Here is a 17037-nt window from a genome sequence, read left to right on the forward strand (position 1 = left end):
CTTTCTTCAGTATTAATGCGGGAAAACTTCTCTTACTATCCATTGATGAGGGCAGACTTAAATAAATAGCTTTATTTCATACCCTTCATAAACATTATTCACCAGAGCTTCTGTTGCGTTTACAGTAGGTAGGTGAGATCTGAATCAAAGATGTTGTTCATTTAAAATTTTGTTACTTTCAGACGAGCTACATCTTTGTTTATTTGTGTAATTTTCTTTTATCTTGGTTGTGATTGGTATTGTTCAATTGGGTCTTTAGTTATTTGGGAGCTTATCACCTTTTTTATTCATAGGTAATGTAACTTCGAGGTTAAGACATTTTGAGAAGATTCCTTTATCTAGTCCTCTGTTTGAGAATGAGGAGTGGCATTTTTATTTCCTTTGTTATACACTATGATGAAATTGCTGAGTCCATAATAGTCTCCATTTCTGAATTGTGTAGTTTATCAGTTTGTAAGTGCCACTTAAAGTAAAGGGAGTCCAAATCAATTTCTCACTAGTCAGTTTTGCATGAGCAGCAAGGCTTCTGCATCTAAGGTAGAATTATTGAATGGAGTGGTGGTGCTGACACTACTTCCAAAATGTTCATTGAGATTATCAGTCAATAGGGATACTGTTTCCTTTATTGAAATTATTAATTTCCCTTTTAATACTGGTCCAGGCTGCTTTACATTTATTTTTAGAATTTAAAATGTACTCAATTTGCATTGCTTTTCAGTTGCCTCAGGCATATGAGTATATAATTTAAATATTGTCTCCTTTATTACAAACACTACCCATATTTATATTTGTTACATTGCAGTGTGTAGCGAAATAAACATGGTTCAAACATTTTGCAGGCAAGCACAATGATTTTTCATCTGGATCATTTGGTGTTACCATTACTGCTGATGACCCGATGCATCCTGCACCGGTGACCTCAGAAAAAGACTCTGGAATAATCCTTGGTAAGGAACTAGGAGCCAGCGACACATTGTATTCCCCAGTCACTGAAACTATTGTGCAGAACACTTGAACAGAATTGTAACTTGTATGCACTTTCAGTTCACTAGTCATGTTGTACATTGTAGTTCTGTGAAGTATGTATAAATAGGGCTTACTTGTGTTACAGTTAAAATATGACATACCGACAAAGACTTTTTCACCAATTTATTAGATGTAATTATAGACTTTTGTTGATAAATGCCATTGCAAATAAATATATGCATTTATGATATGTCTTGTTCCTCATATATATATATATATATCTGGCAAAATTTTCACTTTCCTGTGCAAAATTAATCAATATTTTGTTCCATTGGAAAGGAAGAACTGCAGATGGGAATGTAGCAATGAGGGTAATGAATTTATACAAGTATTGTGAAGGAAATATGTTCATTTCTCAGTTTATGTAAAATGCTTACTGCTCTATTGTTCGGGCTAAATTATATACTATGTGTAGATTTATTTTCTCTTTTATTCCTGTGCTAGTAAATTGTTTATGAAAATGTTGACTGTTTTAGTCTCAGTGGTAACATTCATTATTGCTCATATTTGCTTCATTTGCCATGTGGTTTAAATGATTTCAGTATGTATGTCTTTCACTCAGAGCTGAGAGAAAAGTACAGGTGTAACATCAATCTTTTTCTATTGGTGCAATTATCAGCTTTTCCTATGTTATCTGGAACATTGTTAGTAGCAATAATGGTAGTTTGATGACTGTTTATTGAATGAAAAGAAATGGCAAACTTTTTCTTAATATGTAGGGCCAGTATTTTATGAGAAATAGACAATGTCTGTACATGCAGAAGCTAATGGAAAATGTGTAGTATTCCACAAAAATTAGAAATAACAATTAGTTATATCTTTTATATGATGGTGTGTGTGTGTGTGTGTGTGTGTGTGTGTGTGTGTGTGTGTGTGTGTGTGTGTGTGTGTTATATATATATATTGAATTTATCTACCAAAGACCTAATGTATTTTACCACACACAAATATCAGTTTCTGAAGATTATAGTGCACCTGTGTTTGTAATTATTCATAATATTATTATTTTTAGTCTAAAGCATTCTATGGTTGGTATGAAAAGTGCTTATTAGTTCATATGTATGTGTGCTGTATATTTGTTTTCAGTATTACAGACTGTTAGGTCTTTCAAGCTGTATTTAAGTATAGCAAGGATTCACTCACAGCCCCACTGTATAAACTCAATATTATTTATGCCTGAGAGTAACTGTATTTAATGTTTTGTAAATGTTGGTCTTTCTCATTTAGTTGTTATACTGTTTCATTCCTTTAATACAACTTGTGTCTTTTGTTAATGTTGACTTTGTGGTTGTAAATTTACCTCTGAATGGGAATTGTTAAACATTTTTTGTAGAGATCAAGTATTTCGTAAGTACACCATTCCATTATTGAGCATTAGCACATTGTTACAAGGGGGGGGGGGGCTGCCCTCCACCCCCACTTTCTTCATATGCTCCACTAGTGTTACAGTTTTCACTGTTGCTATTGTCTGGCTGATAATACTATTACTATTATTATTTTTTATAGCAGATCGCATTTACTCCCCATCATGTTATTGCAACTGCTAAACATTTGTATTTGACTGTTTTAATGTATCAGTTATATATTATTCCTCTGGTTAAAAAGAAAAATGAGGTTCTGTAAACGGACAAGAGAATAGATTTCATGGATGTACTGTAACTAGCCTATAATCTTGAAGCTGTGAAGCTGTGGTAAATAAATCATAGTTTAAACAACACTAATGGCATGCAGACCACTTTTCGTCATTTATTGTGCTTGACACTGATTTATAACATTGTTTTTGCATTATAATTTATTTCAATTGGTTGTGTCAGTTTTTTTGTCAATGATTAAAAAAAATTAACTAAAAATGTAGTCCACATGAGATTAACTGTACCTGCTTTCATTGATTTAAATGCATACAAAAAATTGAAACTGTTTTTTAAAATTGATTTGTATTAAAAATTATATTTCATACATTTATTCTGAATATCTATATCATCAGCTGTTTATTATGATGAAACGAAGTACCTTTAGTCACTATTCATCTTTTGACAACACAGGTGCTTGAAATGGGGAGGGTCTGGGGATTATGAAATGTGGCTACTGACTGTGCTTGGTTAACACAGTTACAAAAGTTGAACAAATGAATAATTGTAGTAACGGGCAAGCAGAAGACAAAAAAGTTGACTACACCTGTTTCCAGAATTTGTTTAAAATGTTGGTATATGTGGCCTTTGCAGAAGACTGTTATCACCAATGCATCTTTCAGCTATTTTTGTAGTTAACATTTCAAACATTCTGTTTGTGTAATGTGTAGAAATTTTGCTGCATTAAGACCTTTTCTTTATAAAATCAATTACTCCTTTTGTTGCATCAAAAATGGAAAAATTGAATATTTGCAATAGTTAAAAAATTAATAAACGGCAAAGTAAATAATTCTGAAAACAAATCTGCTGGTTAAAGGCCGATTTGTACTGATGTGATGTTTCTCAGTGAATCACACTGATTTGTAAATGGGATGGTATGAAGGAACAGCATTGTTTGTTGAGGATTTGCCTCACATTTCTCTTGTAACCGTTACATGCATAGTGTTTGTTTCTGAATGTTCTGTATTAATATTTCTACTATCGTGTCAGGAAGGAAAAAAAAATTGAAGATTTCATCTACTCTCCATGTGCTTTGGAGAAAGGAATAGAGCTCAGCATAAATAAAATATCTAGTAAAATTCAATTCCAGTTTTATTTGTTGGGATCAGCTTTATAAATCAAAAGAAAAAATTGTCTGGGTTGCAATTTTACAATAAAGCTGATATTTTATGCACGTTTTGTACTAGAGACTCGTGGCTTGATAAATGTTTTCTTTCCCCATCCATGTTTATAATTCAGTCATGTCAGTTGTAATTCATTCGCTGCAGGTACCAACATATGAAGGATGTGGATGACATCCTGAAAGTATACCAACCACCATTTTTTTTATTTTGTGATTTACAACCTGCAGTGTATTGTTTTCTCTTAAGATAGAAGTTTCTGTAGATCTTTGTCATCAATTTAAAGTAAGTGTTTGATCCAAGTATTAAAGCTTTTCCCCCCATCTAATTAAGACTGTTGTTCAAAATTCTCAGTGCGGTGTTCTGTTTCTTATGATCCATTTACCAGCATAAAAAATTAAAAAACTGTTTAACTATTCCATATATTTGCATGATTCAGATCAGCTATCATTTCATCAACTGTAAAAGAAAAAGGTATTGTGTGTGGGGTGGGGGGAGGTTAAGAGTTGTGATAGTGTCACAAGCAAGCAGTGCACAACCAATTGTCATATCCAAATGCTCCACACATGTTGAGTGAAAGGAGCCAGCTTGTCCTTGGGCCATCACAAAATTAAGTTACATATTACAGTCAGAATTGGTTAGCAATTATCTGTTCAGTATATTTTTGTATTTCATGTGTTTGTGTGTGCACTTTTCTGTTGTTTAGGATAATCATGTTTTATATTCTCTGCCCCCCACCCCACCCCACCCCACATCCCTTTTTCCCATTTTTCTTCTTGCCTGAGTTGACTTACAAGTAAAATGCAGTTCACTCTTTTCGTTTATCTCTCTTAAGCTGTGTATCAACAATTTCCTTCATCCTTGTAGATTAACAAAAATGTATTTTTCTACGTATTTGATAAAAAAAATATTTCACTGATGAACAGAGAGGAACAGATGAATAATGATCCAAGTGTTAATTTTGTAGCGCTATCTGCAAGTATTGTAACAAATCCAATAAACACTTATCAGGCACGAAAATCATCAGTGAAAGAAATCTAACTGTGCATGTTAGGATGTTAAATATCATGCAACACTATTGATTGTTTTTAGTCTGAGTATGGGTGACTATTATTATTATTATTATTATTATTATTATTATTAGTATTAGTATTATTATGTCACCACCACTGCCTTTACCACCATTGCAGTTTAATGTCCTGTTAAGAGTGAGGTCACTAGTTATGGAATAATTCTGTTAATGTCAGCATGTAAATTGTAGATTGCTCCATGAAGTTGGAAAAATCTCATTTTATGAAGCCCTTGAATTGTAACATTTTAAGGAACTCTGTATCATTACTAATATATTCCTTAAAACTAGAAAACAATTTTTATGTAACTTTTATGCACTATTGGTAAATGCTGATGTTTCTTATCATAATCAGTTGTTAATTTTTATCTGTTATGTATTGGCCTCATCATACACCACCAGATTCACATTTTCTGTCAGTAGATCATTTATAGTAATTCTACCAAAGTTGTTAATATTTCCATGATATGGTTATAATTCATACATTATTTAATTTGTTATTATGTATAATGATTGTGGTGAAGTGGTTGCTATCCTGGATGTATGGGTAACAGGGCATTGATATTGTTCTTGTTTGAAGTATTTGTTCCATGTATGCTTTGTTGATTAAAATCAATATTTTAAATGTTGAGTATTTACAATCAACTCTCTCAAAACACTGTTACTGCCTCTCACTTCATAGTACACTTAAATTCCCTTTGTGTGTGTGTGTGTGTGTGTGTGTGTGTGTGTGTGTGTGTGTGTAAACCCCCCCCCCCCCCACACACACACACCTATATCATCTGCTTACACATTACAGATTAACCCCTTAACTTAAAACACCAAGTTCTGTCATTTTTATGATTTTGACAGAAACTTAAAATTGCAAGTATACTTGGTCAGCTTAAGAAAAGGCCTTCAGAAAAATAAAACCCCACTTATATATATTTCAGCACATGATAATTAAATGTCCAGCCACTAGGGAGCATCTGATACTATATTTGTAGCCTGGCTGTCCCATTTTGATTGAGATGGTTGCAACTAGATATCGTCTTAACTGTATGCATTGAACCATTTGGTCGGCAGGTGACAGTTGAAGTGATCATTGTAGCAAGTAGATATCTACTAATACCAGTATTGCTGGCCCCTGTTTTGAACACAACTGAGGTAGATCCCTGAAACCATTAATTAAAATTTCTTAAGAGCGTCTCTGTTTTCAATCCACTGTGATAAATTATATTCTGGTAACTTCATATCTTTTTCATTAAAGTAATACATCTGCCTGCTGATGTTGATTTAGGTACACCAACAGCATATAAAATGTTTTCCAAAGACACAAAACAAGAGTCTTCCATCTCAGGCCAAAAGAATGACACTGCTGGTCCAGGTGGGTGGAGAAAAATTAGTTCAACATCTTATTCATCACAGACATTTCTGATGAAGGCAAATTACCACCTGCCATCATATACAGCTGCTAAAAAAGAATTTTGTTGAGAATGAATGCATCTCCATTGTGGGGCATTTTCATTGAATGAAAAAATCAAGGAAGGCTTTTCAGAAGAAGTTACTCTTCTTATCTGTAAAAAATCAGAAGAAAGTGGTTTGTAATGGTGAAAATCCTGGTACCGGGTGTTGTGTGGGTTGTCGAAAATCTCTTCTTGAGGTTCTTGTGTAGGAAATCAGGATTGACTTTCTCTAAAAAGTGAAGGAAAAACAATTGTCAATATTAACTTTGCAGAAATTGTTAACACCAGGTGCAGTTATTATTTGTGTATCATTCGCTAGATGAAGACTATGTGTTCTCAATATACATTTTATAGTTCCTCCCATACCATTGCACACAGATTTACTGTGGCTAGTCGCAAAACTGAATGCTCAGCATCAATACAAAAATTGTTTTTTAAACTAACACAAATTTTTAAACCTGTTTCTATTCTTATATTGAGCAGCACATCCATCAGTGAAATAATGCACTTTCTTCACTTGTGGGTAATGCTCTGCCAGCCACTTAACCATATCTTTCTGGACAGCATTTACTAATCCTACACCATATTCCACATCATCATTTATAAAGCAGTGGTTCACTATTACCAATTTACTCTCTTCATGTACCATATAAACACACAAAAGATGGGTTGTACAGCTGCTTCTTGTCCAGTGGTAACTCTGATTTTCATTCTGAATTACAAAACTGTAGCTTTCAGCAAAGTCCATTAACATAATTGCTTTTTCCGGGATTAGATTTTCTTTCAATTTTTTCAATGATTTTGGCTGACACTTAGATATAAATGAGTGTTGTTTACTTAAACAACATTCATTTATATCTAAGTGTAATTTTTTTACCAACAAGTCTGTGTATTCACCAACAGTTGCAGACTGCTTTACTGATTCTGCGCAATTATCTGCATTTATCCACTGGCTGAACTGAGTTATATCATCAGCATCTTTGTAAGCTAATTTGCACTTTAATAATTTTGACAGTTTGTCATCACTGGGACAATTAATCACAGTGATTAAGCATGCAATCATAGTTTTCAGAGTCACATACAAGTAATTTTATAAGTTCTTTGTGTGTTTTTCAATGTGTTCCGCATCCAAAAGCAGTTTTACATTTTGGTGGATACCACACAGACACGCACACTAAATAAGTGCTGGCAGTGAACAAAATTTAGAAAGACTAGTGTCACTGTTTGGATTCTCCCATTTAAAACTAGAGTACAGTTCTGTTAAGTTGCAAAGGATTTGTCTTTTTCTCATATACCCATTCTTCTGAATGCTAACTTTTTATTTCGCTTCTGGTAATGTTCGAATACAGTCATCATTTTGGTAAAAAATCAGTGACAATCTTTTCCACCTCATCAGCAATAACTTCTCCCTTTTTGGCTTAAAAATTGATAAAATACCCATTTCTGTTTTCAGTTTCCTTGCTTGTTGAACCACATACTCACTAACTTTGAATTCTGACATTGTTTTGTTTTGACGAAGAGGCTGAAGCTAAAGTTAAAATTTGAATTTTTTCAGGTACTCTTACACAGGCACTTTTTCTTCCATTAACAATATAATTAAATCAAAATATTTGGCTTTCTTAACAATTTCATCATTAAATTTTTCTTCTCTATGGTCAGAATCTTCAACACTGCAATCTAATACCTGGCACACTTTTTGTTCCAAAACATGCTTCACTTTTTCTAGCTTCTTTTTTTTTGCCATATGAAGCCTTGCTGTGGTTTGAAATGGAGTGAAGTTTTAAGGGAGAGCACCCCAAATCATGTAGTTTTATTTGCATCCTCAATACTTTGACTTTTTAGTAGTGATACGTGAAATGTCACCTCTGGGTCATCTACATCACTTTCATTTCTATCACTGATGTCAGTTTTTTTGTTTATAAATCTTATGATAAGTTGTGCGCAGTTTTTGGCCTGGTTTTACATAGATTCTTTTAGCGCTTAAGGACAAAGACAAGCAAACTGACCTCAAAAGATTTTTTAACTGTTTGTTTGTGTTTTTTGAAAGGATCACAAGAAGCTCTTTGATGACTTTCAAAAACTTTTAAGTAATAGTATCTGTGATGTCAACATATAAAAGCACTTTCTTAGTCTTGTGGAATGCTTATATTGGATTGCACCAATATCAAATCTCATTGGTCTTCCCTCAGCTCTTCTACTTTTTGTAGTTTTTACTAAGGTATAGGTTATCAAATGACAAGGTGTTTTTAGTAATTTTCCAACAGTGCATGAATTCACATTTTCCATTGCAATTAACTGAACACAAATTCACTTGAAACATACTTTATACAAGTGGAATGATAGGGCCACAAAACAAACAGATGTGACCTGTCTTACAGAAAGACAAAGAGCAACTGAGGCCTTTAGACTTAATTTTTGAATGCCAGTTATTCTTAGCAACGAATTCCAGCAACTGTTACTTTGTTTTCAAGCCTATAAAGGTTTCAAACAAGCTACTGCTGTCTAAGAATACTTTTTTATCACTGTGAGCAGGTGATTGGCTGAACACGTAAATCATATATATTATAGTCTTTAAAAAATTACTGAATTAGTCAAAAGAAAGGAAATAAATTTTCACACCTAAAGTTAACTTGCCTGCCTAGACTGACTTATACTTAAATATGTGTGTGTGTGTGTGTGTGGTGTGTGTGTGTGTGTGTGTGTGTGTGTGTGCGCGCGCGCGAGTGTATACCCGTCCTTTTTTCCCCCTAAGGTAAGTCTTTCCGCTCCTGGGATTGGAATGACTCCGTACCCTCTCCCTTAAAACCCACATCCTTTCGTCTTTCCCTCTCCTTCCCTCTTTCCTGATGAGGCAACAGTTTGTTGCAAAAGCTTGAATTTTGTGTGTATGTTTGTTTTTGTTTGTGTGTCTGTCGACCTGCCAGCACTTTCATTTGGTAAGTCACATCATCATTGTTTTTAGATATATTTTTCCTACGTGGAATGTTTCCCTCTATTATAATCATATTGTTAAATAATTTAGTTAGATGTGAATGTGTTCAGGTGAACTTCTTTAGCCAGAAATTGTGCGTAGCATTAATTGCTTGGGTGACTTCATGTTGCAAAATTATCACTTGGGGCATTTGTGGTATCATCTTGTATGTGTCTGTTTCTGCTTGTATCCACTGTGCATGCCTGTTATGTTGTACCGGGTTTGACCTTTAATGTGTGTGTTATCTATTGTCTGATAAAATTTCTTTTGGTTTGTGTTGAATGTTTGGTTTTGGTTCCTTCTATTTTCACTTTTTTTGTATATTCTAAGTCGTTTGGCCAATGCTTGTAATTTCTGCTTCTTTTCATCTAATTGCTCCATCGCTTCTTATTGTGAGATTTTACGTAACCTTTTTCGTTTTTTGTCTGATATTTCATTTCTTATAAATTGTGTTAGCTGTCCAATGTCTTTTCTCAGTTTTTATATTCTGATCTGTAGGCTGTTTTGCCATGCTGGTTTTGTGGGTTTCTTCTGTGTGTTGGTTTGTTCTGATCTCTGCCTAGTGTGTATATTTAGTGTAGTGAGTGCTCCTATATAAACCAGTAGTTGTAATTCTTCCATAGTTGTATTTTCATTTATTTTGTTGTGTATGATTGTGTTGATAGTTGTTATTGTTGTTTCAACTTGTGGGTTATTTGGTGGTCTATGCAAGAATTGTCTAATGTCTGTTCAGAGGAAAACTATCTTTACATTGCCATAGGAAGTTCACTGGGTGTATTTTAAAATTTCTGGGGAAATATTTAAGAGAGAAATTTTTACAAAATGGTAAAAATTTCCACTGGTTTGCGGATATGACGTATTTGTTTCAACATCACTTAGACGGATGTTAACCTGTTGTCAATTTTCAGACGAAGACTCAATTTTATTGTTAACACTGGTAGTATGGTTACAGATTTGATCATTGTTTAGTTTTAGTTTCTGTTCAATGAATTCCTATATATTCAACCATTATTTTGAATTCACAGTTCCTTCTACCTATTATAACTCAACTTGAATAACATCTTCAATGTTCTTCACATGCAACATACATGATCAACCTTATTGTTTACTTTTTTAATTTCAAGGGCAGTCAAGTCAAGTAACTGACTAAGTTTTGAAAGGGAGTTTGCTTTTTGTTCCTGATTGTGTAAATCATGGAATTCTTTTAGATAAGCTAAATCATTATGGTTTGAGTGGGGCAGTGCACAAATGGTTTAATTCATACTTAACTGGGAGAATGCAGAAAGTTGAAATAAGTGGTCCATGTAATGTTAGAACAACAGCTGATTCCTCAAACTGGGGGGCTATCAAGTACGGGGTCCCACAGGGTTCGGTCTTAGGTCCTTTACTGTTCTTGATATACATTAATGACTTACCATTCCACATTGATGAAGATGCAAAGTTAGTTCTTTTTGCTGATGATACAATTATAGTAATAACATCCAAAAACCAAGAACTAAGTGATGTAATAGTAAATGATGTTTTTCACAAAATTATTAAGTGGTTCTCAGCAAACGGACTCTCTTTAAATTTTGATAAAACACAGTATATACAGTTCCATACAGTAAATGGCATAACTCCAGTAATAAATATAGACTTTGAACAGCAGTCTGTAGCTAAGGCAGAATTTTCAAAATTTTTAGGTGTGTCCATTGATGAGAGGTTAAACTGGAAGCAACACATTGATGGTCTGCTGAAACGTCTGAGTTCAGCGACGTGTGCTATTAGGGTTATTGCAAATTTTGGTGATAAGAATCTCAGTAAATTAGCTTACTATGCCTACTTTCATTCACTGCTTTCGTATGGCATCATATTCTGGGGTAATTCATCGTTGAGTAGAAAAGTATTCATTGCTCAAAAACGTGTAATCAGAATAATTGCTGGAGCCCACCCACGGTCATCCTGCAGACATCTATTTAAGGATCTAGGGATCCTCACAGTATATATATTCACTTATGAAATTTGTTGTTAATAATCCAACCCAGTTCAAAAGTAATAGCTGTGTGCATAGCTATAACACCAGGAGAAAGGATGACCTTCACTATGCAGGGTTAAATCTGACTTTGGCACAGAAAGGGGTAAATTATGCTGCCACAAAAGTCTTTGGTCACCTACCAAACAGCATCAAAAGCCTGACAGATAGCCAACTAACATTTAAAAATAAATTAAAAGAATCTCTAGATGACAACTGCTTCTACTCATTGGCTGAATTTTTAGATATAAATTAAGGGGAAAAAAACATAAACATTAGTGTCATGCAATATTTTGTGTAATGTAATATCTTGTACAGACATCTTTTATTAACCTGACATGTTCCACATCATTATGAAGTGTTGTATTCATGATCTATGGAACAAGTTTTAATCTAATCTAATCTAATCCTGCATAGTCTGGATTTTTCTCTTCATTGTCTTAACTGTGCCAATTAGATTAACAATACTCTTTTTCAGGTCATTGCTTTGACTTGTAAGTTTATTCTTCAAATCATTATTCTGATTTGGAGGCTGGTGTTCCAAGAGTTGAGATTGATTTGTAAGCTTTTAATCCAAGAGATGAGACTGACTTGTAAGCTCGTGATCCAAAAGTTGAGATAGTCTTTCTAATGAACCTGTGGCCTGATGACTTGGAGAAAATCCTAAGAAATGTTATGCCTCAGCTGACTGTTGCAGGTTTGGTGTCAACGATTGAGGACGTTGAGTATATGAAACCTCTCCAGTTGAATCAAGATTTTCTGTGCTTTATATATTTGAAGATAATATAGGGTACAAAACACAAAAATAAATCTCCCCAACCAGATTATCGTCAGACGCAAATTCACAATAATCCTGCCTATCAACAGTCACACGGCAAAAGAAAGTTGGAAAATGATAACCTGAGGAAAAGTAATTTAAAATTTAAAAATTGTACTTGTCCCAAATGTGGTCCAACAATGAGCTGCCACACTGCACTTTCTGTCTTGTCCCTACTGTTGTCCAATAATTGATTGTCACTCGTCACAATTAGACACTGAAATGTAATGCAAAAATTAGTACATAGAATTATACGTATCCCAGCTCAGCGACACCATATTAAAACGCCACCCTTAATGTTTGAGAGGAGAGAAGCATTTTAATTACCACTGATGCTGAGTGTGAAAAAAATATAAAGTTTTTAGTTCTACTTATAATTGGACAGTGGTAATAGTGAGTTCTCAATCATACCATCGGAGCAAGTTAACAGGTTGGGACTCCACCATTCACAATAAAGAGATGAGCAAAAAACAGAAAATTTCAAGCACCGTTAAGAAAAGTTCACACAATAACTTAGCTACTCCATATGATGAGATATTCAACTTTGATATTCTCGGGGGTTGTTGCTTCAGAAAGTACAGAGTCCGTCATTGGTGATGCACTAGTTTTTAAATAAAACACAGTGTATATAACTTTTCTTGTTTCTTACTAAGACTGAATAGTATAGACATTGATGGTAGATACAAGTTATCATCTAACAGCCTCCGAAAGAGTCTTACACAAACAGTTTCCGAAAGGCAATAATGCAAACTCACAGTCTCTCACTTACTACTCTCTTACTACTGCTACTACTACTACTACTACATCCTTACTGACTCTGCCTTCATGGCTCATGTGCCACTTCCTTTTATATACAAAAAAACTGAATACATTGTTAAATGTAAGATTTACAAAACAACGATTAAAGTCATTAGATGATTACATCAAAAAATGGGCCACACATTGCCCTACATGTTCTGATAAGCTCTTTGGAAGAGTTTACTTAATTTCATATACAATTTCAATGAGTTTTACAGTACAACAATTTAAATTACATTTTGGTTAATTAGGAACAAATTACTTTGAATAAGATATTGTTTTGGTGACTTGGATAGTTCTCAAGTAGAGCTATCATTTTAAATAATCATAATGAGTAAATATCGTAGATTTTCAGAAAGAGGGGAGAAGTAAATTTTCAAGAATTTGTAGTACAATGTGGCTGAACAGTTCATATCACGAAATTTCGAAGTTGAATTATTAACGAATGGCCTATTCCTCTTAGTTGCTAATATAAATCGGGTAACATATTAATGTGAAATTAAACCTGAAGTAGAAAATTTATTTGTACTAATTTTTTAAAGGGCAGTTTACTACTGGAGCTGGGTATAGACATAACAGTATAAAGCCCTGAAAATTAGAAATTTGAGCTAAAATGACCTCTCCAGAGAATGTTGACATGAAGAAGGAATTTCAGGTAGGAATGGGAAGGTAGTCCCATTTCAAATGGTTTTAATTGTACATCTTGTGTTTATAGCATATGTTACATGCCAAGTCACTATTTTAAGAACCTGCCCATCAGTACAAATTGTTGTATGTCTTTGAATGATATAACCCTTTGAGTTGAAAACAGACAGAACAAAAAGAACTATTACACATATAGCTTTTAGCCAAAGCCATCATCAACAAAAGACACACACACATTCACACAAGCAAGCACAGATGATCCCTACCACTGCAGCTCCAACTGGAATGTGACAGTCTCATTAATAGCAATCTTGAGTGGAGTGAGGAAGGCAGAGAGATAGCAGAGTGTAGGTGGGGGGAGAGGAGAGAATTGTCTGGTGGGTTGGGGAGGGACTAGAGCAGGCTGTTCCAGCTCGTTGGCTCCGTTGTGAGCTGCGGAGCACTCCCTGCTCCAGAGAGCCGTGTCGCTCGCCATGGCCATTCAAGTGGGCCAGCATGTGGCATGGCTGGCTGAGGCAGGAGGCAAGGCAAGTGTTTTGATGTGCCAGATGCGTCTTACAAGATCGACAACCTCATACTCTTAACTGCTAAGATGTGGTGACATGCTATACCAGGAAATACGATGTTTAGGAAATAAATAAGAAACAACTGTTTTACAAGAAATTGCATACTAAATTTATTGGGCCTCTGTAGCTTGACATTTTTTTTTTTTTTCGTTACAAGACCGGAAACTGTCAAAGTGTTTGCAGCGTTAATGTGGAGGATGGCCTTCATTGTTGCATCCTGAAGAAACGATCGTTCCTTACTTTTTACTCTTTTCATTGCTGAGAAAAGCTGCTCACTACAATACGTAGATCCAAACATGCACATGATCTGAGCGGCATTTTTGTGAAGCTTGGGAAATGTTTTTTTGCTGTAATGAACGATACCATCGTGACAAATCCAACGCATTGTAGTACCTCTCTTTCAACAAAGTTGAATTTTGCAAATCAATAATCTCCAATTGAAGTGACGATGACAAGTCATCAGGGGAAACTGAAAAAGGAGTGCTGAGCACCTTAAGTTCCATTTCTGAACTAGTGAGGACTCGGAATCATGTTTCAAACGACGTGATGAGCTGCTTTAACTTTGCTTGGTAATCGCCGAAAGTAGTACCTTCAGGTAGTTTTCAAGAAGCAAGATGATTGAAGAACGTTAAATGTCCATTACTCATCTGCCTCTCAATTAAACGTAACTTTTCCATGAACGCTTTGATCTGGTCATGCATGTCAACGATTAGCTGCTCTTTGCCATGCAATGACAGATTTAAATTATTCGGATGCATAGTTATGTCAGCTAGGAACGCCAGGTCTGATATCCATTTTATATCTTTCAGACAATGCATTTCTGCCCCTTTCATTTAGAGAAAAAGGGATATTTCCTCACGAATGACACAGAAAACATCAAGAACTTTTCCCCGACTCAGCCAACGAACTGTACTGTGTTAAGGTATATCCCCATACTCTGCTTCCATATCTTTCAGGGATTCTTTGAATTGGCGATGATTCATTCCATGATGCCGCACAAAATTCACACACTTCACGACATCTTTCATTACGCCACCTAGCTCTACTGTTTCAGGACACAGTGCCTCTTGGTAAATAAAACAATGAAGAATCATTGTGGTGCACTGTCTGTCGCTACAGAATGGAGCTTATCCCACGGCAAATTCATATCGTCCACTGATTCACAAACAGCTTCAAAAATGTCACGTCCTGTTGCGGTGTAATCGAGTGGTACCACATCCAAGAGTTCTTCAGTTACATGCAGCTCCAAGTCGACACCACACACAAAGACTGCAAGCTGAATACAGTCCGATATGTCGGTGCTTTCGTCAAGCACCAGCGAAAATGCAACAAAGCCCTCCACCTGTTTCCTCAGCTGTGTCTCTAAATCCGTTGCCATGTCCAGGATTCGACAGGCAAACCCCTTCAATTGCCTGCACCTCCCTTGGAAACAAACCTTCTGCAACTGCTACCTTGCACCATTTTATGAGTGGTCCCACCGAAAACGGCTTGCCACTCGTTGCAATGATGTGAGCGACCCTGTAGCTTGCTCAAATTGCACATTCAGTAGTATTTTCTCCGCCCTCATTCACCTGAAAATTATAAACGCATTACAGAACACAAACTATGTTGCATGTTTTGATACCCTCCGTATTACGAAACCATTTTTAAACTTACGTCTCCTGGTATGTCGTTCTTAAGCCTGGCTACCAGTTCTCTGCATGCAATTCCTTCTACCTGATCGTAGTGCGCTGCGTGAAGACATGTATAATGTCGTTGTATATTGTACCTCTTCAAAGAATTAAATACTTTATGACATACAAGACACTGCGGACGACCATCCCTCTCAGTGAATAGAAAGGTATCCTCCAATAGAGGTACAGGGCTCCTGTGGCTAATCATAGCTGTCATTGAACACGGATTATTGCGTCAGTTGCAGCTGCATGCAGCCAGGGGGCAGTGACTTCGCTTTCCCACTACACGCGGGCTTCGAGCTGCCGCAGTGAGCGCTCCGGAGCGCTCCAGCTCCCTGGAGCTCGGTTGGAACAGCCTGGACTAGAGGCTACTAGGTGAAGCATTGGGTGGTCATGGGGGGTGGGGGGAGTAAAATGAAAATATGGGGAGCAGAAAAGAAGAGAAGCAGTGAAGGGGAATGGATGGGCAGATACTTTGGCAGAGGGCAGCACACAAAGAGGGTGAGAGAATATGAAAATGGAAGAGATTATTGTAAGAGGCGATGGAAACTGTTGGGTGGATAGTGTGGGGTCAGTAGGTTACCATAGGTTCATTATGGGATAATTTTGTGAGTATATAATGTTGTAATGGTGAAGGGGAGGATGTGGGCCATCTGGATTGTTCCCTCCATCACCAGCTTTTCTGAACTGTGCAGATGAGAGTTATTCTTACAACGCATTCTCCACTCCTCAAATAATCCCAGCCTCAACCAGACAACCTACCAACCTCTCCCTCCTTCCCTTCCTCCCTCCCTCCTACCCTGCTATTCCTCCCTCTTCTTCGCCCCACTGCAGATTGCTATTCACATGAAAGTTGCATTCCAGTTGGCAGCAGTCATGTGCGTGTGAGGTGTGCTTGCTTGTGTGAATGTGTGTGTATTTTCTTTGCTGGAGAAGGGTATGGCTGAAAGCTCTGTGTGTAATAGTCTTTTCATTGTGCCTGTCTGCTACTCAGGGATCATCTTCATTCTTCATGGTGAGTAGCAATCTATCTATTTCCTAATATTGTTGATATATGAACCTGGAGTTTCTATTGTTTGAACTAAGTAAGTATTGTTGTGCTTCTGATCTTACAATTGGTGCAACTACAATATGTTATGTGTCTGTCATCCTACACTTGGAAGTAGTTGCAGAAGTAGTGTGGTCCAGGTATTATGGCTGCAGACTACTCCTACTCTGTTGCGACACCTGCATAAGCCTGGAAAGTCACTTAAGGTGCCTGCTATTA

General features: G+C 36.0%; 1 protein-coding gene across 2 annotated transcripts in view; it reads left to right on the forward strand.

The window, feature by feature from the left end:
* Nucleotides 1-5469, forward strand: part of LOC126194827 (ubiquitin carboxyl-terminal hydrolase 20) — a 186111-nt gene extending 180642 nt beyond the window's left edge. For both annotated transcript variants that reach the window (XM_049933156.1, XM_049933157.1), the window contains exon 18: nt 840-5469. In XM_049933156.1, the coding sequence (XP_049789113.1) occupies nt 840-1015 (176 nt within the window). In that variant the 3' untranslated portion in view covers nt 1016-5469. The remainder of the gene's footprint in view (nt 1-839) is intronic.
* Nucleotides 5470-17037: the final 11568 nt, after the last annotated feature.

Source organism: Schistocerca nitens, chromosome 7, assembly GCF_023898315.1.
Source record: "Schistocerca nitens isolate TAMUIC-IGC-003100 chromosome 7, iqSchNite1.1, whole genome shotgun sequence".
In the NCBI taxonomy this organism is placed as follows: domain Eukaryota; kingdom Metazoa; phylum Arthropoda; class Insecta; order Orthoptera; family Acrididae; genus Schistocerca; species Schistocerca nitens.